This window comes from Macrosteles quadrilineatus, unplaced genomic scaffold (assembly GCF_028750875.1).
Source record: "Macrosteles quadrilineatus isolate MER2022 unplaced genomic scaffold, UCM_ALF_1.0 Scaffold_9__3_contigs__length_116548681, whole genome shotgun sequence".
NCBI lineage: Eukaryota > Metazoa > Arthropoda > Insecta > Hemiptera > Cicadellidae > Macrosteles > Macrosteles quadrilineatus.
The window spans coordinates 107,841,194-107,865,397 of record NW_026542602.1 but is presented as its reverse complement, the minus strand read 5'-3'; the positions used below and the strand labels follow the sequence as shown (position 1 = coordinate 107,865,397).

Below are 24,204 nucleotides of genomic sequence, written 5' to 3'. Positions count from 1 at the left end.
GAAAATGCATATGTGAAGTCTAGTTCCTACGCTCGTTATAATGTTTGCAGTCTCTGCAACACTATTGAAAAGTGCTCTAACGCCTGTTTCCGATTTTTTTTTTAAACTGATCTCATTGCGTATCGGGTATGACAAATAAACAAATCCTTGTTTCTTTATAAAAGTATTTGTTGATGATGGTGTTTATGTAATAGTCCCAACGGTTATTTTCAATCACCGATTAACTAACAGAAAGTTTACAAAGTTTCATGATCTATAGAATCTGACCGAGTCTTCAGACAGGCGGAAACTATAACTGATAACATTACACGATTACACTACACAATCTTGGCAAAGCCTGGAAACACAACAGTTGAAATCAGCCAACACTTTTGAGTATACAATTAGAAAAATCTGCAATTGAAAATCGTTGCATTAACAATTTATTGGCTACCCTTACTAGATGGAACAATATGCATACAACAGGGTAGTTTATATTTGCAAGTATAAATGTTACACTTTTCGACAAAAATCCATTTCTGTTATATACAATTGCAATAAAATCGGATATTTTGATTTATACTATATTCTACAAATTGACGTAGGTTCAAAATATTGAATTTCCCAACATATTACATGTAAAAGTCGATGAATAACTCAACTACCAAGAACTCTACGTATCCCGACTGTAGTCAGTTGTACACCAGTCTCAATCCCCGTTAGTCATCAGTCAGGCCTTGGCACACACCTGGTACAATGCCCCGGAGCCATTATTTTGGGGCCGACGAAATTACAGGCCACATGATGTAACTCGCGACATGAACATTTCGATCTCCCTTTCGAGCCTGATAAGGAATGCCTCAAGTGGTTCCAGATTGATCCATTCTCAAATCTCGCGCGGCCTATGGAGAGTATACTTTTCCAAATTAAGTAACAAATCTAGAAGAGGTGGCAAGTCTTTCGGTCACAAGTGTGAAGTGTGATCACGACAAGAAACTTTGTATAGCTCCTAAGTAGCTCAATTCCTCTCACTTAAATACCTCTATGACTAGAAAGTACCATTGAATTTGACAAGATGCACTCCACACCGATTCAAAATAACTTAATTAGCGTACACACAGTGACAAAAACATCTAATTTGACCACACCGAATTCAAATCAAAAGATTGTAAATACCAGATGTAGATTTTAATTCGATTCAAATGCGCTCGACACCCATGATCCAATATGTGATAAAAACTCGTGTATTTCCACGTTTTACAATGAGTCGCGCTGAATTAGTCACCATTTTGGCGGCAACCTTGGATATTCCCGCCTTTCTCATCTCCGGATGCGGGATTCCACACTCAGACATTTCACGGTATACCAAAAGGTTTAGTCAGGTCAAATAAGATAACCTCTTCAAACTTTCCACGCCCGCAAGGCTGATCTATCGCTTGTAGGAAACACAAGTTATAAATGAATCAGCGGCATGACGAGTAAGATAAAGCGATTTTACATCATCGTCAGATCTGTAAATAAACTATAACTTATATCATTGTAGAGCCAACTGTTAATAGAATATTTTGGATTTTAATTGGAATCAACGAAAACGTCAAAATCGTAATTACAATTCTAGTATAGCATTGTACTGGTCTCAACTACAACTACAACCTATAATTGGTTCAAATCTCGATGGTTTTACGTCGTTCAATGACAATTTGTCTTTATTTACATTATTTACAAACTCATGGTGGACGTAATAAATTGGTTATGTGAAGTTACTTCTGTAAACGATACCTTCACTAATTGTTTAATCGCTCGTGATTTCGGTTTAAAAAGTGCTCTGGAATGTAGAGCATAGATCTATTTCATCATTTGTATTCACTAACCATTAATCTGTCTAGACTCTATACTTGCAGAAATGTACCGTATCTATTGCTCAACAAACTGAGTGTTTTACAATTTCAGCATGCTTGACTAGAGCGTGCCAAAACACTCGTGTTCGCTTTCGCAGACGACAGCTGAACTCGGCGGAATATTCCGCGGCACGCCACGCGCCATCTGCACATTTTTGGCGGGAGCGTCGAAACAGCTGACTGCTCAGCTCCTGTTGCATCTGCGTACAGCCCTCCCATGAGGGAATGGACATCGCTAGATAGACAGTTAACCTATTAAACCTATTACAATTCGAATCCCCTGCTTTTATTTAGTGCGATTAAAATGAAAGATTGAAGAGCCTAATAGGGAGAAGTAGATCAAGTACAGTGTCGAGGGAGCTAGAATTTCCTCTTCAATTTGAGCCATTTTGCAAGATCAAGGCAGACTGTGTCCGTCTATTAGGACTGGCCTGTTTTAATATCCATATAACACTTTGCTGTACACTAGTAGGCCTACACTTGACGCCAATTACCGTTCCACAACTCCCCAGCATGATTCATAGATGAAAAGAGCAGTCAATTCATGAGAGTAATTCAAGGTAATTCAATCCAACGAACCCTGACATTGAATAAGTGACGTGTGCGACAGAGCCAGACCGGAAACAGGTACAAAACACTGATAGGCGATAGTTCCGGTGTAACGTTTACACGTCACAGTGCGCCCTCCTTTGTCGACCAATCAGATGTTCACAATCTGACAGAGTTGCGTTGTTTCGCGGCATATCAAGGTCGCTTTATTGTTGTGTTTACAAATGTTTGAACAGCCGTTGAATGAATCCAGTTGAATGGAATACCAACCAAGGGCGAATTGTAATGTTGTTATAGTGTTGTAAAATTGGGAATCGGGATGGGCATGTAAGAAACTATTACAGACTTTAGCGACAAAGAAATCCTCGACTTGTCAAATTCCTTATTGATAAAAAATTACTGATTAATTGTTATTCAGCATGGACTCATAAGTCGATATAACTTCATGTAAAGATTGTTGATAAGTTTGTTCACTAAGAAAATGAAAAGGCTTTCCGTAATTTATACTTTTAACAGAACTAAAAATCGTTGGTTATAATGGATCTGTTAAAAATAAATTGCTTAGTAAAATCTCCTAGTTAACAAGGCGTAGGAGATGGTCGAATCATATTACAGTACTTAGAGAGGATCGGTAAATAGGAGACAGAGTTAGCAGACGAATATTTCTGTGTATTCAGAGTTTTGACAAATGGAAGCAGAATGACAAATGTTGCGAACAGACCAACCGATAAGTATGTCTAATAAAGCTAGGACACAACTTAAATTAAAGCTTACTAACCTAATACCTAGTAAATAGTAATATACCGTCTAGTTCATCAAAGAGAAGAAAAATAAAGAAAACTAGCCTTACCTCTTAAGCAGAGCAGGATCAAAATGTTCATCCAAGATACGACTTTAAAAGCAAAGAAGTGTGAGAAAGGTACTTTCTAGCTGAGAAAAGTAGAACTTCTTCCCTTATTACTGAACCAGAGGGAATATTACCAACGTTACTGCGCAAAACACGTGGGTTAGTGTAGTTTTCTCTTTAGTGACACCAAATTTTTCAATGAAAGCAGAAAATCAAACTTTGTTCACTCGTTTATTCATCGTGAAAGTTTAGAGAGGCAATCGAGAGCGATCGTTACACCGCTTATTGCCACTTATTTAAACTCTCGATCAAATATTAAATTTGTAAATACGTTGCTAACTTTTCTCCCGCATTCTAGATTGTTCTTTTGTTTTTTGCAAATTTGGAAAATAACACTTAAACACACGCCCATATTGTTAAATTCTTCTAACAAAGTTAATACGAACACTGTTGATAAAAATCCCACTAATTCAAAAGGTATAAAACTGTTTCAATAACAATTCCAGCGACTAAATTCAAAGAAAAAATCCAACAAAATAAGTATAGCAATTAACAATGACTTTTTTAAATCTTACAGAGACGTTATCTGAATTCGTTATGAGAAGGCATATTAGAGTGATCAAATCAAACATGCATCAGCTATGCAAATAACATTTAAAAAACGTTAAACCATTTAGAGCACCACCCAAAACAGACGTATGAGGATAAAGTTGTTGAAAAATTGCATTTTAAAAGGTGAACTTAATTCTGAATTCTGCGAGTGTTGCGAGGGCCCAATTATAAATCGCCACTGTCAAATGCTAGTCAATCATCTGTCAAATGACGGTCAATTAGTTGACCGGCGCCCACACCACGACCCGGGATATGACTCATCAGACGGCTTCCGTCAGACACTGTCAACGTCCACGGCTTATTGGTGGGATTCGTCCCAAACAAGGGGTTTTGAACCACTCAGCGATAAAATTGTCCAAACATAAATCAATATATGAGTTTTTGACTTTGGCATATTGCACATTGTGGGATGAACGTGAATGTGATTTCGAAAGTACAGTTCGGGGAAATGGGATTTTAAATCACAAGTAGAATAACATAATTGATTTCATGGTATATAATATGGGATAAATATGATTTCGAATCGTAAAATGAGAAAAAAATGTTTAATTTAAGTGGCACGACGTTGTGGGGGTATAATATTATTTGGAGATGGTCAATGCAGAATATATTTGACTATTGAAGAATCTCAATATGCAAAAGTCAATGATAATATTAGGTTGGCTTCCTTTAGTAACTTGTCTGGTTTGAATCTGCACCGAAAGATATCTGCTACTTTTTCTCCGATTGAACTTCATTCAGGTTAAACTTTCTAAATGAGGATTTCAGTGGAAAAATCACGTTAAGCGCAGGCGAAGATTGCACCCACTTCTTTGAGGTTATATATGACAATTTCCAATGGATTACAAATAAATTAATCGTGTACAGACTGCAAAGGATGCTTAAAGAGTGTTGAGGGGTGGGTGGTAAGTATACACCAACCACCCTGTATTATACAATACTGAGCGCAGAGTAGGCAGAAGCAACAGATGGATCAATGTCTGCCTACACCTCTGCACTGACTATGTACACAAACAATACAGGTGGCTAGCTCCAATACAGTAGATCCAAGTTGCAAGTGTATTGTAGGTATGTATTGATTGATGAGACAACAAAACCGAGAGTGTCAGTGACCTTTGTTAAATGTTGGTTCTGCGTTGTGCCACTGACTTATCAATAATTTCTGCCCTTTACTAGACTGGTATTTTAAGACCTTTTTGTAAGATTGTTGGCTCTTTATTTATGAATACACAGACAACTACAATTTGATAATTGTTCAGATAAAAAAAACTCCTCACCCACTAAACCCTCCGTGTATGTATAATATGTATTGTCGAATAGACTCTTGTTTCTCCTGACCCAAATCAGAGCTGACAACGCATGAAAACGCTGTGAAGCAAAACAACACACGGACCTGACAGTGACACGACGGTCCGCACACGACACATCACGAGAAGCCGTTTAATCGGGTAATCGTCCCTTGCCTCTGCGGGGCTTCAGGCGCCTCCCTGTACAACCGCGCACGGGGCTTTGGAAGAGGCTTTTGAATTTGCAAGAATAATATCGTTTGCAAGAATAATATCGTTTGAAAGAATAATATCGTTTGCAAGAATAATATCATTTGCAAGAATAATATCGTTTGCAAGTCTATCATTGCATTATTATGATATAGGCCTAATGGACGCTACACAAGCGTAATTTGTCCTAATAACAACGAAAGGTGAAAATTGGATGGATGATATGATTTGATTAGACTATTAATAATGCCAGACCCATCCGATATAGTCACACATAATCTAGATAGACACGAATCACTTATTCCATACCAAACAGATTAAAGTGATAAAGTGAGAGCAAGTTGCACAGTTAACTGTCCCCTGTAATTTCCTTTGCCAGATGGTTGGGTGTGTCTGGTTCACACTTGCGTGTAAAAAGCTTCAGCTACTAGACATTAACACAGACTAGTACATCCTTGTCTTAAATTTTACTTATTTACTTTTTAGTTAATTAAAAGGTTTCGGTTTGATTATGATAAAGGTAAAAAAATACAATACTGTTGATTTAAAATCAACCATGTTACTTCCCAATCTCAATTGGTAATATTGTACAGAAGAAACATGCTTTAAATACATGTTTATGTGTGTTTAATCGATTTACACTGCGTAATTTTCACCTAATCATACTAAAAACAATTGGAGATGTATGTTCAACTCTAATATTGGAATTAAAAACAATTTTAAGTTTGTTGGAATATGCCAGTAACATTGTTTAACATGAATATAGAAGAGAAGATGCAGGATATAATAAACCACACTGAAATAGACGGTGGGAAATACTGCATTATACTTTATTGTAACCGTGGCAAATGATTACCCGAAATGTAGTTATTACTATCGGTGACTTTTATTGGATGATCAGTAAGACATTCAGCGTCGAACCCGACAACGTAGAACGGACAGCGCCTATACCCCGCCCAGGGCACTCACCCACACACCCATCTACTGTACTCTGTAATTCTACTAATTACAGCCTACAGACACACACACAACTACCATCTATATAACTGTTGTACCGTCTACACTACAAAAGCTCTACCTTCCACACCAGTCGTAATTCTTCAATCATTAGTGTCGTGCATGTGGAAACGCCTTCACATGTGGAGTTCGTCCACCTATTTCCAAGCAAATGTTCCACATTCTGGTCGTTTGTTAACCTATATGATCGTAGTTCACAGCTTATTGTTAGCCCCGGGCTCTTCCCCTTGAGACTTGAGATTTACCTCACCTTGAAGATTTGACATTTTCTATGTTGAGATTTTGTAGAGCGACGATAGCTCTGATACGCTGTATTATTATTTTCTTCCTTCCAAATTTGTCTACAGATAGAGATATTTAGAAGATGCTAGGATACACTTATGTTGAGCGCACGAACATAATACAATCTCATGATTTTTGAGTATTCGCAAATTTGGTGTAATAAAACACCACAATTTTTTGGGGAAAAATACATTTTCATGAAAAGAACTAAAATTATAGATACTATCACTTTACTCTACATAAAAACAACATGTATAAACAACTTATCGTGACATGGGAGAGGGGTACTTCAGATAAACTAATAACCAACATTGGTTAATGTATTGTACAACAAACCACTCCTCTTGAAAGGTGTACTCAATATTGTTTATAAACTGTAATATAAATAGTTTCATTGCCTTATTACAGAGTATGTTTTGTAACAAATAACAATTTTACAGCGAAACTGTAAACACAAACGATTTAATATAAACTAAACTACTCAATAAGAAAAATACTTTGGCAGAAAAATCTATCTCACACGAAAGGTGATTCGTTCCAATTTAAAGAATTTGCATCTATTTACATTCCACTTCCGCTCGGGTGCCGAGATAAGTTGGGAGTTCCACAGAGAAATTGGATCTTTAATACAATCAACACCGTTAACAAGTTTATAACACCTTAATTGCTCTGGTTTAGCCTAGAGTATATTCGGTCATAAGTTTTATCACCTTTATGGCAATTTCGGACAGTTTGCACCCCGTTTGAAGGATTCGAGCTAAGATATGAGTTATGATATAAAATATGTGTTATGATATATGGGTGATTGATATCAAAAAGGTTGTCTATAAAAGTTAAGTCATCAAAACAAACTAGTGTTGCTAACGCGATGGGTAGCGTCTCCGCGTCTTGGACTCCGGTACGGGAGTGACAGGTTCGTTCCATTACGTTCACAAACATTTAATATGCCACTTTTCCTTAAACACATCGCATTACACAAGTTAGCTGGTATAAAGTTTGGATGGAATATTATGTTATTCCATATCGACATTTGTGACATTTCCTATCGGAAATGCAAACCAATAGGAAGAATCCGATAAATTCTAAACTGGGTTTCTGCTTCTAGACTTTAAAAATCTAGATATAACTATCCAGTAATCGTTTTAAACGTATATTTGATTCTACTGAGATATTTGTTGTTATTACGATTCCACCCACAAAGAGAGCGTGTTCTCAAAAATATTGTTATTACGCCAATGATTACTGATTGCTTCTTTCTAGATTGTATATATTAAACATTCTCAGTAATCTAAAAGATAAGATAATCCTAACACCTCGGGTAAACTAACTTTTGAACAATCCACCTGTAAATTGAACACGGCAAGTCCCAGATGTGGTTGGAAAACACCTACTAACATTTAAAATGATATTTTTAACGTAAACTACAAACATCAAAGATAAAATCGATCTATCTCCCTTTTAGTGGTTTTATATTTAGGGGGGTTTTATTACTCAACAATTTCCTAATACTAGGTCAGTAATGTATTCTTCATCCCTCAAAGACTTTCGGTAGAAAACATTGACAGCTCAGCCCTAGTTTTACACTTAATCTGCCACTATAACAGATGCCAACCAAACTGTTGTTCTTAGTGAGATAACCAAGTAAATAGTAGCCTGTTATCTCCGGTTAGCTTTGCAAACCAAAACACACACGCTATGACATAACAGGTGGCTACGTACGGTAACAATGTCAAGAGTTGAGATACTGTATCACTTGCTATGACAGATGATATACTCAAACAGAAGACACAAGTGGTGCGTAAACAACAACAATTTACATAGCCTATTGAAATATAACACAAACACTCACACGCTTATCACTAGCTTATTTAAATGTTGCCTCAATTCGCAAATACACATGGCACGGGGCAAAACAACCAAATACTGTGTTACTATTGGCATTGGATACAGCAAGTGGACTTGCAAATAACCTATACAATAGGGAAGAGTAAATAAAGAACAGCACCACCCTCAAATATTATCAGGAATCCTGAAACGCCTATCTAAATGAAGATGTTGAAATAGCCTATAATAACACATCTATTCTACGTTTTAGCGAATTTCCCATATAGGGAATAAGCTATTACCGTAGGTTTCATGGAAAACCCTGGACCCGGGACCTATTTACTTTTTTCGTTTTGATGTCCCCATTGGCCAAAAACACCATCCGTTCAAATTCATATATATATGAATGAGCATAAGGAGATTTGAGATAATAATATGCCTATATGTTAATCGGGAATGTGAGCTATCATTACCCCAAATTTCAGCCCAATCCGACAAGTATTTTTCGCGTTTACTTTTCATTTAATTTCATTTTTTTCAATATCTTTATTCAATAATTGTACATTGTACATTGAATAGTGTCAAATTCCTAACCTAGTAAATACAGTTATAAGCTAAAATTACAATTTATATAATACTAAGAAACTACCAATGAAATCAGGTTAATTGGGGAAACACCTCTTTAATGGAGTAAGGAGCTATTTCTATGAAATAATTTTTTAATTTGTTTTTAAATTTGATGTTGCCAATGAGTTTTAAATGATTTGGAAGAAACCGTAAAAACCTTCTTCCGGCACAGGTGGGCTTTTTATTTGAAAATAAAAGATGGTTGCGACTGTTTTCTCTTAGGGGTTTTCCTCTTGTATTGTGGCATAATTGTGTGTTATCTGATATACTTTCTTTCGCAATGAGAGCAGTTTCAAAAATGTATTGGGCAAACACAGTTAGTATTTTAAAATTTTTGAAATGAATTTTAACACATTCATCATTTTTTAGTCCCATCATTGTTCTTAATGCCCTTTGCTGTAATTTTAAGATTCGAGTAAGATTTTTCTTAGTTGTAGCTCCATATAAAGATATACCGTATGAAATGTGAAATGTGGCTATGGACTAGAGAATGATATATTGTTTTCAAAGTACTGTATTGATATTACATAGATAAGACATCTTTTTCAAAGCAAATATCCCTGAATTTATCTTTGAGCAAACATGATCGACGTGGTCCTGCCAGGATAGATGTTTATCAACTTTTAAACCTAAAAATCTATGTTTTCAACTTGTTTGATTTCATCAGCATCCAAAATAATCACCGGTTCTATTTTGTTTTTACATTGCTTAGTTGAAAATTATATAAAATTAGTTTTACTTTTGTTTATTTTGAGATTGTTGGATAGTAAGTAATTTTTAATATTTGCAAGTTCTATAAAGGTATCTATTTCGATGTGTTCTACTGTTTTTCCTGTAATTTTTAAGTTAATGTCATCAGCATATAAACACATATTTCCACAAGGTACACATGACAGTACATTTGGAATCTTATCAATGTAGCAAAGGAATAAAACAGGGCCTAGTATTGAACCCTGAGGGACACCAAAGTGATTAAGTTTTATTTCTGATCTGTTTTTTACCAGCCAATTATTTTTATTAGACATGATTTCAACGTATTGATTTCTATCCGATAAATATGATTTGAACCACGACAAAATGTGACCTCTTACTCCCATATCTTCTAGTTTGAGTATTATTGGTGACATACCCTATCAAAAGCCTTCGTAAGGTCCATTGATATTCCTATAACATTTTCGTGGCTATCAATTGAATTTATTACACTTTCATTTCAAAAAAACTTGAAGCCGCTGTAATTGTTGATCTGACTTGTAGGGGATCGAACCTAGAGCTGGAACCTGACATTCTAGCAGGCAAGTAGGCGTTAACGACCAGCACCAGGCAGGCAACAAACCTAATTGCAGTGATTTGACATGTAGCCTTGGACCAGTCTAGCATTGTTATGCATGTCACGTGCTAATGAGAGTACAAAACACAACTGTGGCGTCCACACACGTTAGTCACAGAGTCACAGCTACAACTACTGACAAGCGACAAATCCAAGCGAGGAGTAGTCTACTATTTGGTCTTTGCGACAATCCCTTCAAGATACTGAATTTTACAAAACATTTAGGTTTACCAAGTGAGATAAGAATATTCCGTTTACAACCCTTTTCAATAATAGTAGGCCTACAAATAATCCTCCCAAGAAAGCAGAACTGCTTGAGAAAAAATAATTTCACCAATAGTTACACATTGTACAGACAAATTCAGTGCAATCGTATAGGAGCTTTGTTAGGAATAGATCCGTTCCCTTGTCTGTGGTTATACCAATGTCGGGAGAGAAGTTTGTAAAATACCAAGTTGGACGGTTACTAAGTTAAGAACTACAAAAAATGTTGACGTCAGCAGGAGGAAAATAAATAATTGCATTTACGCCCACAGGTGTATCAGATGTAAAACAAATACAGTCATAAAAATTGTTAAGATTTATCGTTGGTATTTTTTATTGTAAACTCGTCTGCTATACGGTGCGGGTGCACATAATCTGAAGAACTCTTTAAAGAGGCCCGCTAAAATTAGATAAAAGCCAATGTTAATTTACATATATATATAAACCGCAGTGGGCTAACTATAAATGCGCTGTAACCCAAATAGACAGACAAAAATACTCGTCTCTCAACATGTGTTACCTGATGATCTCCAACGCCTGTTTTAACCGTTCAACTGACGTTTCTTTGATTGAGTTGCCAAAAGCACCCTTCCCAGTCCCCGACAGGATTTAAATGTATTTTAAGGGTTACTTAATCCAAGGGAAATGGATTTTGCAGGTTGTACACTAGTTGTTTTGTAGTTAAGCCTTCTGTGCTAGATTGTGCTGAGAATCCACAATCGTATAAATGCTATTAATAAAATTACAGTATAGCGTTGATTTCTCAGGTTGAGGGACGCAGGCAGAGCTTGAGAACGTGTTAAACTACCCTATGCGTTAAAATTGAAAAAAATGTAAACGAGTACTTAAGAGTCTTCCGTAGTGGAAGCCATGTTGGATTTCTTCCCCATAAGAACAATGTTAACTTTGGGTCCAAATATCTCATCAGCAAATTGTCATATAATTATGGATAAGGAGTTAAATTTAAGGAATTGCGGTCCTCTAGAGATTGACGTTTTTTATTTCACAATTTTTAATTTTTATAATGAATAATTGATTATTAATTAGCTTAAAATTAAGCTAATTATTGAAAGGAAATGAAAATGGATTTTCGAAATGCAAAAACCTCAGTCACGAGTCTATTATGTTAAAAATACAAATTATAAATTTCAAAGCTATATCTTAACAAATAACGCCGTTACGTGTCCACAAATGATGTGTTTAACATTGTTCTTATGGGGAAGAAATCCAACATGGCTTCCACTACGGAAGACTCTTAATTTGAAATTGAAGTGTTGTGTTTAGGAATTTCGGATCTTTTTGACAAGGGTGCGTATAGGGATGATATGTAAACGTAAGTAAATCTGTTAAGAGGAGGCTTAGAACAAAATATGCGAAGATGCTCCTTGAAAAGTGTGCAAAAACCATTACGACTCTGTCTACATCTATAGACATGTCTTTATAGATAGTCGGCAATAGACTAGTATTTATTTACCTAACTCATTCATAAGTACAACCGTATAATACAGAGGTTTGATCTAAGGTAGAACCTTTTACACGACATATTTAGTCGTGCAGGCATTAAGCTAACAACTACTGGCACGTGATAACAATTTGTGACCAGGCAAATGCAATTTTTATGGCGGGAGAACGTCTCGTTCGCAGTCGCAATTCGCGTGGCGGGAATCAGCTGTTGACGATCGATAGCAGACACACACGGCGGCAAGGCTGCCAACGTGGCCAAATAAAATAACCTCATTCTCCACGTGCTTCACATCCGTGGCCTGCCTATTGTGTATGCTCAAAGTGTCCCCTAGGAAATTATAGGTAATAGCGACACGCTGTGGAAGAATTCCATCCATTTTCATTCTATTGTGACGAATGAGTAAATCCAAACGAAAGAAATTTAGGTCTAGTAGAATGAGACATGTAATTCTGGAGTACCGAGTACCTAACTTTAATGTTTTTGTTTTCATACCTTGCCCTATTCGACCGTCCAGTCTATTTTAGGAGATTTAGTACCTTTTTAAATAGGTGTTGAGGAATTCATCCAAAATTATTTCGAAAGATTTTGCATAAAATTCAATTTTCATAACAAAATATCTTCAAATGACAAGACGTGTTGTAACCAAACGCAAACTGGCCAGTTAGTAATGGTGTTAGTTCATACACGCTAAAATCGCACTCATCATTAAAATCATATTGGAATTAACTTTTAGGAAATGGTTATAACTGCTCCATTAAAAATACAATGATAGGTAGTCCTCAAAAAGCTTCATCTATGGCTGAACTCCTATTAAACTTATAATCTCACGTCCCCCATAATAAGGTACAATAGAAGGTTAGATTAACATGACGCTTTGTCACCAACAAAGATCATCTCGTTCTGAAGCCAGGGCCGTGTATTAAAAGTCAAGTTATCAAAAGACATCTGGGATACGATACAGCTTCGAATCATATAAAAGCTACGGACTATTCTTGACTAAACCGACAACCTTCCGATCCTACATCTCGAAAACTATATCCACTTTTCGTAATTTTCTACGTTGGATCTGTAAAAACAATTATACCTGTCCTGTCCAGGTATGCAGTAGCCCAAGTTCAGCTACGATATTACTGCTGCTTCACTTCCGTAGTTCCGACCGCTACGTCGCAAAACAGCCGCGGTCACGCGAGGCTCTCCCGTAGAGCAAGGCGAAGTCAAGTAAGTGACAATTAATTAATTACCTCACCTACGCTACATACAGGCCAAGGTCGACGATGAGTCAGGCTTTGTTATCTACCAGCGACACATCGCACTCACATCTTATCTCGCCACTGTTTTCTTATCTTGAGAGCGTTTTTAACTTAGAGCAATTTTAAAGAAGAAGATACCACTACAATGGAAGAGTCCTTGTATTAGAAACCTATAATCTATTAGATAGATAATGTTGGTTGAGATTAGAGTTCGGTCATGACAAACCTTTATAATGTTTCTATCTGAGGTTGAACTGTCGTAAACAATTTATTTTTAAATTTGAACACGTTTCAGTTAAAACTACAACCACAACCATCTATATATTTAATTTCTGAATATTTTGTTTCATAAAAATGTTCTTATTTTTACGCATTGAGCTGAAAAGGGCACAGAACGTAATCACATGTTTAATATGTTTAATAATCCCATAGTATGCTTCTATAGCTTACAGAGGCAATTTTGTTTTACACCAAATAAATTGCAGCTCGTAACCAAATTTTACGAAATTGTACCTATCAAGTTGTCTCGAGAAAAGTAGGCCAGACTAATACTTTATTACTGTGTACTGAAATTAAATATCTTAGAATATTATAGAATAATATTGGTGGATGGTAGAAATTAAAGTTATTATCTTATTAGTACCAAATAAAACAAATACTTTCTTCAAACTCAATAAAACTTTCTACCACTACTACTGGTAATAACGAAGCAAACCCAATAATGGTTACGTAAGTTAGTACTGTAACTGAATACTCCAGCAAAATCAATTCATTACTCTCTCAATCAATACAGATCACGCACGTAAAACCCAACACAGTAGTTACGTAAGGTGGTAAATGGTACTTCTGCAACATCAATCAATTACTCTTTCAACCAATACCAATCACGCACTAACAAATCCAGCTCAATAGTTATACAATTTGGTAAACAAATACTTCAAATTGATCAATGGTTCAATCATCACCGCTGCACCGACTATACACAAACCCGACACAACATAACAACAGAGTCAGAACTGTAGCACAACTGCACAGACCGCTTAATTGGGCTAACGTGCGGTCAAAGTAAACTAGTAACGGGAAAGCAATTAAAGAAGCGGACCGCAACACCGCAATCCATGTTGTATACGGACCTTGTTACATAGAGGCAATACTTATCCTTGGTATATCTGTAAGTTATCGTCAGTATTTTACCGAGTTAGCTTTGGGGATTTTTTATTCACATACAATACCTACTTTCACACAGTCCGTAAACCAGTATATCCATCGTTCGTTAATTTCATTGACTGTTTAATTAGTTTTCCGATTGCGCTGTGTTTGTTATTTTAAAAGCACTACTACATCTAGCACACACATGTACATAGACTACTTCTAAAGTTGTGTTATCAAGTTTTATGTTGGGGAAAGCAATTTTTCTTTTGTTTTTTGGTGGAAAAGTTAGTATAATTATTTTTGAAATATTTAAAAATAAATTATACTCAATTAAAATTGGTTGGTATTTAATAAGTTCTGAGTTTGCCACTGATTCTATACCCTCAATGTATATACATTTAGGGGGATAAGGTGGACACTTTCGAAATAAAGTACACGAATGTCCGTTGATGGGGATTTAAGTTCAACGATCTTTCAACTGTACATCTTAAGGCTTATTATTTGAATATAAGAATGCTTTAGTATAAATGAAGTCTAATTATTGCTTCGTAAAGGTAAAATGTTGTACCAAGCGGTTGTAGGTTGAGACACAAAATTGCATATATAATGGAGTTTTTATAAAAAATGTATATTCAAATAACAAGTGTACAAATAAACATATTGCTTATTACCAAAAGAAATTACCCTATTGAAGTTACAATCTACATTTTCCTCTTCATATCGGGTCAATGACCAACGCTTGCACAAAAAGGTAATAAAATGGTAATTTGTTAGGTAGGCGGGTTCCCATGCAATTAGATATCAACAGATTAGCAGGGCATTTGCGCTGTAAACCACAATGGAACAAGCTGTGTATCATGATTATCAAACTAATTTAAAAAATATTTGCAATTATTTAAATTTGTAACCAAGACTAATTAATATAAAAATATATTACTTTATATAACCATACATTAAAGATAGTACACTTTTTAAATCTATGATCTAATATAGAGAGCGTTGTCTGGCCATTAAAACAAACCACCCTGATATAAAAGAGCCTATGTAGCTTATGAATGGTTGTATATGGTTTATGTGTGGTTTATTAATATTATTTAAAGTAGATATTATGAAGAGTTCCACCAAATTAACGTGTCCTCATACTGCCGTGATCTGAATCAAAATATCATTTTGACTAGCCATTAACTGTGCTTGTTCTACTGCTACCCGAACAAGAACGAGTACGAACACAACAACTTTACGAATCGGGAAGCAGTTTACTGGCACGTTCAGCAAAGTGTGAAATATAAACAGGACGGTCGAATAGCTGATCAAAGCTTTGTTCTGGCCTGCTCCAATATCAAACAACTGTGAAAGAGGCTTTTCTCTTCTCAACTCATCTTGTTACAAGCCCGGCCAATCGTGTTAGATCATTACTTGTATAGCTTTGAAAAGTTGGACGGTCATTGATAGTTTACTTTAATTTATCAAAATGGTATATTAGATTTTGAAAGATCATACGCGGAATAAGCAAATTATATAAAACCAAGGTACAATTGTTCTCATTTGAGTGAAAATCTGTGATCTGCCAAAGGCTACCTTATCTATCGATTCACAAAAGGGATAACATTATTCTTAAAACCAACATTGTTTTCACCTGATGAATGGAAACATATTCTGCCGAAACCTAAAACATTACAGGTTGATTTGATCGACTATATTTGCTATTTATTTGATAGGGATATACTCGTGTTAAAAGTTCAGTTACTATTAAAAATACAATGTTAAAACGGGAAGGTATAATCTTTTTCCCAAACGAAGACAAGTTTACCGACGAGTCGTTCTTAGGAGGGTTTATTGCAATGCCACAACCGGGTACAGTTAAATGTTTCGAAACACTTCCAAGGTTTGGTTTGATATCAATAAATTATGTCATTAACGTTAAACGATGTTATCTCGTGTACTCCATTGTTGCAGCAAACCTACTTACATTAAGCCTCTTTTCAATATAATTGTTAATTTTTCATACAAAGAAGTACAAAAAAGATGTTGCTTAACCAAATCACACCAAATCACTGATAAATAAAAACGAGGGACCCGAGCGCAATTTGCGCAGTTAAAGGCCAAAAAACAGGATTCGAGGCAAAATGAATTCAGTAATCATTTATTTTTTCAAGATTAAGACATTGAAGGGTAGTCGTTTCACAAACGTGGTCAAATAGATATTGTTGTAAATGTGAGTTCAAAATTGTTTAAAAATCAGACAGTGTAAATTCTACTCTTCACATCAACTTGAAATCGTTTAGAAATATTGTTTTACGCTTAAACAGAGTAATGAAAAAAATGCATAACACAAAATGTACCAATTACTAACAACAACGCCGGTTTGCCCTGCTAGCTAAGTGTTTTAACACGATTAAGCCGCTAAAAGCCACCCACAGAAATGGCTGTTAAGCCACCCACAGAAATGGCTGTTAAGCCACCCACAGAAATGGCTGTTAAGCCACCCAGTCCTTTGTTATTGTGTGGCTACCCGAATACAGAAAAACGCAACTGAAATGAAAAAAAAAAACAGCGACGTTTCAACGAACCACTAAAAGAATTAAGAATTTTTTCTTTCATAAAGTCAGGTACATAGAACTTTTTCTTTTTAGTCGCCTACTTTATTAAAATTTAATCTATGCTGTAGAATGATGTTAATGTCTGTTCTCACGAGTTGCTGTACCTTCGGTTAGGTTACCAACTAGCTATTGCCGAACAGTTCAAGCTCTGACAGATTGATAAAAACCGCACACGCAGATGAGAACGCATTACACACACGAACGCAACAATTAAATAACCTCGGAGACAATGTTTAGTATAAACGGACTACTTGACAAGTAAAATGTTGCGATCTTATTTGGAGTCCCTTTCGTACGTCAACCTCACAAAAATCGAGGTAATTCTTTATTCAGACAAAGGATGATCACTAAACTCATAATCAAACTTTTAAGAACAAAACGCTGTTCGAAGTTCAAAGCCTGCAAGAGACGCAAACTGTTTAAAATCTCATATCCTACAAAGTCAGAAACGCTATTGCAGCTACGCTTGAAGCTTTCCGCGTTGTTACCGACTGCTCTGACAGTGTTTAGCACAAGTCTTTGAAGATGATCCTTTATTGACGTAAGATCAATATCGCTCTTAGCTTCTGATATATCTGGCTTACTGAAACCTCACATTCTAAGTTTGTAAAAGATATCAATGCTGGGCTGGGTGTCTATTCATCAACCAATTTATTACCAGTGGATGGTAAATTACTACAACAGTTATGAATGCTGCAAGTAGACAACAAATCCAAAATTACAGTATCCGGTCGCAGAAACTAGTTTTACAATTACTGTTACGATGCTCAGTACAATATACAAAATTATGAGCCATTTAAAGTGTTGAGCAATATAGAGGGGGCACGAAAGAGAATAAAATAGTTTAATTAACCTGAGTGGCCAAAAGTTTGTTCGCGGCCGGAATTTTACCCCCGCGGATTTGGAAGTCTAATGAAAATAGACAGAGCGTGATTAATTAGATTAGCAATAAAAACCGGAATTTTACCCCCTGTCCATATAACTAGCGTTTAGACAACTGAAGATGTACGGGCCGGATTTTTACCCCCGGATTTTTACCCCCGAAATTTTACCCCCGGATTTTTACCCCCCGAAATTTTACCCCCTGGCCGATTTTAGAAATTGAATGTTTGATTTTCTTATTTCTGTTTTTATTTATTGTAAACATTTCATTATTTAGTAGCCTATCTTTATTTATTTATTTTGTAAAGAAATGTTCGCAACAATTATCATTCAGTTGATTGTTTATACGTCATATTAACCCACTTTAGCTTCAAAGATCGAATCCTAATTACTAGAATCTCAAAATTAAAATTAAAAACCTGTTCGGTTAGTTAATGTTACAAATAAATTAATATAGGCTACTTAATAATAAAATGTTTACTATTAAATTAAAACAGAATGAAGATAATTAATCATTCTCACTAATTTATATATCTGGCCAGGGGGTAAAATTCCGGGGGTAAAAATTCGGGGGGTAAAATTCCGGGGGTAAAAATCCGGGGCTAAAATTCCGGGGGTGAAATTCCGGGGGTAAAAATCCGGGGGTAAAATTCCGGGGGGTAAAATTCCGGGGGTAAAATTCCAGGGGTAAAAATCCGGGTCGTACACTCTAGGTTTTTATAATTTGATGTGTTCTGATTAAATTTACAACCGTGAAAATATATGTTTAATTCCGCGTTTAATCCATCGAGCTGATGTCGCGAAACTCAAAAGTTCGCGGCCGGAATTTAACCCCCTGGTTTGTGACGTCACGTTTGCCCAGGGGGTAAAATTCCAGGGGGATAAAAATCCGCTACCCCGATCAAAATTGTCTTGATTGCCGAGAGGTTAGTGCTCGTCTTCACATCTAAAGCTCCCTGTTTCGATTCCTAAGCCAGATCGATCGTGAAAAAAACTGTATTTGTCGCTGGACTATCAACTAATAAAGTAAACAAAATGTTTACGTGAGATAAAACTATAGACTTTATACCATTTTTATGGTAGTCAATTTATACCATTTTTATGGTAGTCAATGATAGAACACTAGGATTTAGAGCGTTCCATTACAAAAAGAGTTTAAAATGCCAATGAATAGATAACACATTGCGTTTCTATGACGTAGGAATTGCGATCGATGTCGATTCATGACGTCAACACTGTGACGAGATAAGAGGGGTAAAAGACTAATCAGATAAGCTGAAACCTCCTAACATCGCGCCGACCGTCCGCATTGGGGTACGTCCACAATGCACGCTGGTTTTCTGAGTCAGGGTACGTCCACAATGCACGCTGGTATAAGCAGGAAGTCAGATTCAGATTTTCGGTGCCGAGTGTCTGACTCAGATGAGGTGGCCATAATGCAAGCAGGTTGTCAGCCGGACCTGTCTGTGTTGAGACCTATTTAAGGGATACTTTACATTGATACATACCTACATATTTATACATATTTTATACATATTATTAACTTCTTGCTGACGACAATTTTTTTTTTATATTTAAGAATGAGATTGAACACCTTCTTAAAAATGAGCACAAGCTTGCCAAAAACTGGGGAAAATATCACAAAACCTTGAAATAGCATGTCCCGTTGAAGTAACTAAATTTATTTCCGTAAGTTAAATTACTTATTTTGTAAAAATTCAATATTACAAACAATTTAATTCAATCAGCAGATAAATTTAAGTTACAATGTTACTATATTTGTTAAAAATTATGCACTTTGATGCGCTTATTGCAATTTGCTGGAACGTGTTGAACGTTTGATAGCAATTTGTCGATATCCATGGTTAATGTAATGAAAAACTTATACACTCAATACAAAAACAAAAATCAACAGTCAGATATAAGCAGGTTGTCTGAAACCAGAATGAACAATTCATTCCGGTAAAAATCTGAGTCAGACTACCTGCGCGCAGAAAATCGGCGCGCAGGTGCACTATGGCCGCTTACGTTTACTAGCATGGGATGATAAGCGCGCCGAGTCTGACTTCATCGGCGCCGACAGTCTGACTCAGAAAACCAGCGTGCATTGTGGACGTACCCTCAGACTGTCGGCGCCGATTAAGTCAGACTCGGCGCGCTTATCATCCCATGCTAGTAAACGTAAGCGGCCATAGTGCACCTGCGTGCCGATTTTCTGCGCGCAGGCAGTCTGACTCCGATTTTTACCGGAATGAATTGTTCATTCTGGTTTCAGACAACCTGCTTTATCGGACTGTTGATTTTTGTTTTTGTATTAAGTGTATACCGGTAAGTGTTTCATTACATTAACCATGGATATCGACCAATTGCTATAAAAAATCAACACATTCCAGCAAATAGCAATATAAGCACATTAAAGTGAATTGTTTTTAAATGTGGCAACATTGTACGTTAAATTTATCTGCTGGTTTAATTAAATTGTTTTTAATATTGCATTTTTACAAAATAAACCATTTAACTTACTTAAATAAATTGATTTACCTCAGCCAAATTCAATGTTTTGTCATATTTTCCCCAGTTTTGGCGAGCTTGTGTTCGATTTTTATGAGGATTAAATAAAAGGTGTGCAAGCTCATTCTGAAATATTGAAAAACCCTGTTGTCGTCTGCAAGAAGTTGCGGGAATATATGTATGTATCCCTTAAATAGGTTGTCATCGTCAATATGCGTGATTCGATCAACTCGATATCACGGACGATCAGATATTATAAAATATCAGAAATGACAAAAATAAATGTGAACAAAACCCCATCTTCTTTATTTCATTCAAACATCAAACAACAACTAAACTATTTACTGTTTTTTTAACAAAACAATTGAAAAACATATGACTGTTTATATATTAATTATTTAAACAGTCTTATGGCAAACTTATATGAAATATATTAAGGGGTTTTCATTATCAATGATTAATCACCGTACGTCAAGGTCTCAACACAGACAGGTACAGCTTACAACCTGCTTGCATTATGGCCACCCCACCGGAGTCAGGCACTCGGCGCCGAAAATCTGAATCTGACTTCCTGCTTATACCAGCGTGCATTGTGGACGTACCCTAAGCAGGTTGTCTGAAACCAGAATGAACAATTCATTCCGGTAAAAATCTGAGTCAGACTACCTGCGCGCAGAAAATCGGCGCGCAGGTGCACTATGGCCGCTTACGTTTACTAGCATGGGATGATAAGCGCGCCGAGTCTGACTTCATCGGCGCCGACAGTCTGACTCAGAAAACCAGCGTGCATTGTGGACGTACCCTTGGGAATTAACACATGCCATTTGGCAAATGATGACTGTGTGCTTACACTGCCCGGGATGTTATGTGCATGCCAGTAATACTGACATTGACTTAAAACTGGCTTATCATCGATATAAACCAGGTGTTTTGATAAACTTACACAAAATGTATCTTGGCGTATGGAAAAGTTTAAAAGAAATTTAGAGGGATTTTTTTGCACTGATTGGAACCTCTTGACATGTTATTGGAACACATCAATCCTACATGATTTTTATTTCGATGAATTGTCATGGCAGGATTTATCAGCTGATCTTAGTCAGAAACAAATTTGTCGTTGATACATGTAAAACTCATTATTTACTCATCGCCTTCTTACACTCTTCGGTGGGTTAGTCAGAAACAAATGTGTAGTATAGAATATCTCATTCTTTATCTTCGCCTTCTTTACGATATCTTCGCCTAATGTTACGTTCTTCGGTGGGTCGAAGTGACACAAATCAATTCGTTTATTACCGCTCGATAGACGGTGTTAAAAAATGCGGTGTTAAAAATGTGTGGCTTAAAAAATGAAAAAAGATTATTATTCAACTTATCCATCTACTGTAATAACATTTCGCAACCCCCAATTAAGTTTGATTGTTAAAAAACTCGTTTAGAACATAGCACCATGCATTATATCATTGACTATTGTTATTCTAACACCTGTTCATAAACATACTTGTAATTGAGAGATAAAGTATTATGCGTAGCCATTCGTCGTCTAACCAGATACTAACGTAAAAAAAATCACTAAAAGCTCATCTCAATGTCGCATCGTACCGTACTCAATGTCGTATCAAAGAACCGGTTTGATGGATGGATTAGTTCAACAGTGACCCGTTTATCATTAATTGAGGTTAATGATAAGCTGGTCACTGTTTAATTAATCCATCACTAGTTGTTACGATGACGACGGAAAATCAACAGAAGGCCTACTTGTTTGTTAAACTATCCATCTAGTCAATGTTACAATAATGTTTTACACGGAGATGACAGTGAACTATTTGTATTTGTTATTCATTTTGTAACCGGTGATATTATTTATTAATCAAACATTAAATTCAATATTTCCTGAAATTGTTTAACAAAAACAAACAATAGCTATTGTCTATTACAAACTGTAGTCCGTACAAGTGCATGAAAACATTATCAAACATTAGTAGTTTTCGAATTCAACTGTAACTAATAATTAAAACTTGCACATTTTATATTGGAAAATAATGGCAAATGTAACTCACAACACAATAACCGTACATAATAAAAATACATATACAGCACTCACAAACACGTAAAAGTAATGAACACGTTCTCAGCTATAGCAATTGGTTCTCAAAGCGTAGCTGCAAATCCGTTCAAGTTATAAAAACACACAGAAAACATTTGGTTTCGATTTACAGAAGCAACAGTTATGGGGGAGGGGGGGGGGTACGACAAGACAAACAAATCTCAGGCTCATGGTTGAGTGGTGGGTTGGGGGGGGGGGGGTAAACACCAGGGTGCCGCTACCACATGGGGTGTACTGTGTCAATGGTAAACTATTCACCTCCCTACCATAATGGTAAAGCGTGAAATGAGGTGAATTCGACTATTCCCATAGACGTTCAGGTAAACAAGATTGATTTCGATCTATTTTTACTAGTCACTTGTATTCGTATACGTTCCTCCTTCTAACTGTAATCGCAATTTAGTAATTTGAATTAAAGAATTGTCACCGAGAAAACCTTTTGATATTTGTTCATCCAAACCGTATCAAAAGGGTGGATTTACTGTGTACTCGTCTTCTAGGCTTGACAACTCGTTGGGGTGTATTTTAATGCCAACATTTCGGACGTCAGAGACGTTGCAATTCTCAAACGATTAATTCCTTTGGTTAATTTATTTGTCGTAGTACCTTTACTACTGGATTTGCACCCTGAAGACGGAAAACTGAAACGTCGACATTCAAATACAGTCTGTCGACAATTTCAAGCCAGAAAACAAGTATAGGCCTATTGTGAGAACTATCAGACGGCCAGAATCACATTCCTCATGTAACGGATTAGATATAACCGTTTCTATTGATTTCGACACTAATAATACAATTTTGACAAAAATTAAAAAAAATGTTCCCACATGTGAATAAAGGCCTAATTAGACACTATACACAATTCAACACGATTCACAATTGTGTGTTTCACAATTCACGATAGCAATTTATGGTCTAATCTTTCTTCATTTTAACGAGTGGCATCGGCAACCCAAGAGGGGAACGTATGGTATGAGGGGTCGACACTCAGTACTTACATAACTGTAACCGTAGGGAGCCTAGAACACAAAATATATGTTAAAATATATGTTCTGTCTGAGACCCCAGAAACAGAAGAGAAACAACATTGATCACCACCACAGCAAACAACTCCAGAAAACACTGCCAAGAAGGCACCCCTCACAGTAAGCTATTTAGTAACACAGAATGAAGAAAACCAACATGGAAAAGTTATTAATTTTTTTAGTTACGACAAAGTTTAGAGCAAACGTTGATTAAATCTTTAAGTTATGTTTGTGAATTTATAGAGTTTTAAAAACCGAAAGAAACATATGTGTGTAAGTTACTGTTACCACAGGAATTACACGAGCACGAAGTGCAATGTTAGGTTAAATATTTTATCCAAATGCATCAGATTGTACAAAAACATTTTTCATCTCAATATATTGGTATCAAACATGCACATTGCACCATGACTACTTTACCTAGAAAGTGATATAGAAATTTACTGTTAACCAAAAAAATAAATATGTAGTTAATTCCATCGTAGACTAC

The 24,204-nt window shown here is 36.1% G+C and overlaps 1 protein-coding gene across 4 annotated transcripts in view; it reads right to left on the bottom strand.

The window, feature by feature from the left end:
* The window catches only part of LOC129002180 (solute carrier family 12 member 1-like), an 83,819-nt gene that overhangs the window by 35,472 nt on the left and 24,143 nt on the right, over window positions 1–24,204 (bottom strand). For 3 of the 4 annotated variants that reach the window (XM_054429791.1, XM_054429793.1, XM_054429794.1), the window contains exon 2: window positions 23,688–23,708. The exons of the other annotated variant lie outside the window; for it this stretch is intronic. In XM_054429791.1, the coding sequence (XP_054285766.1) occupies window positions 23,688–23,708 (21 nt within the window). The remainder of the gene's footprint in view (window positions 1–23,687; window positions 23,709–24,204) is intronic. 4 annotated transcript variants of the gene reach the window in all.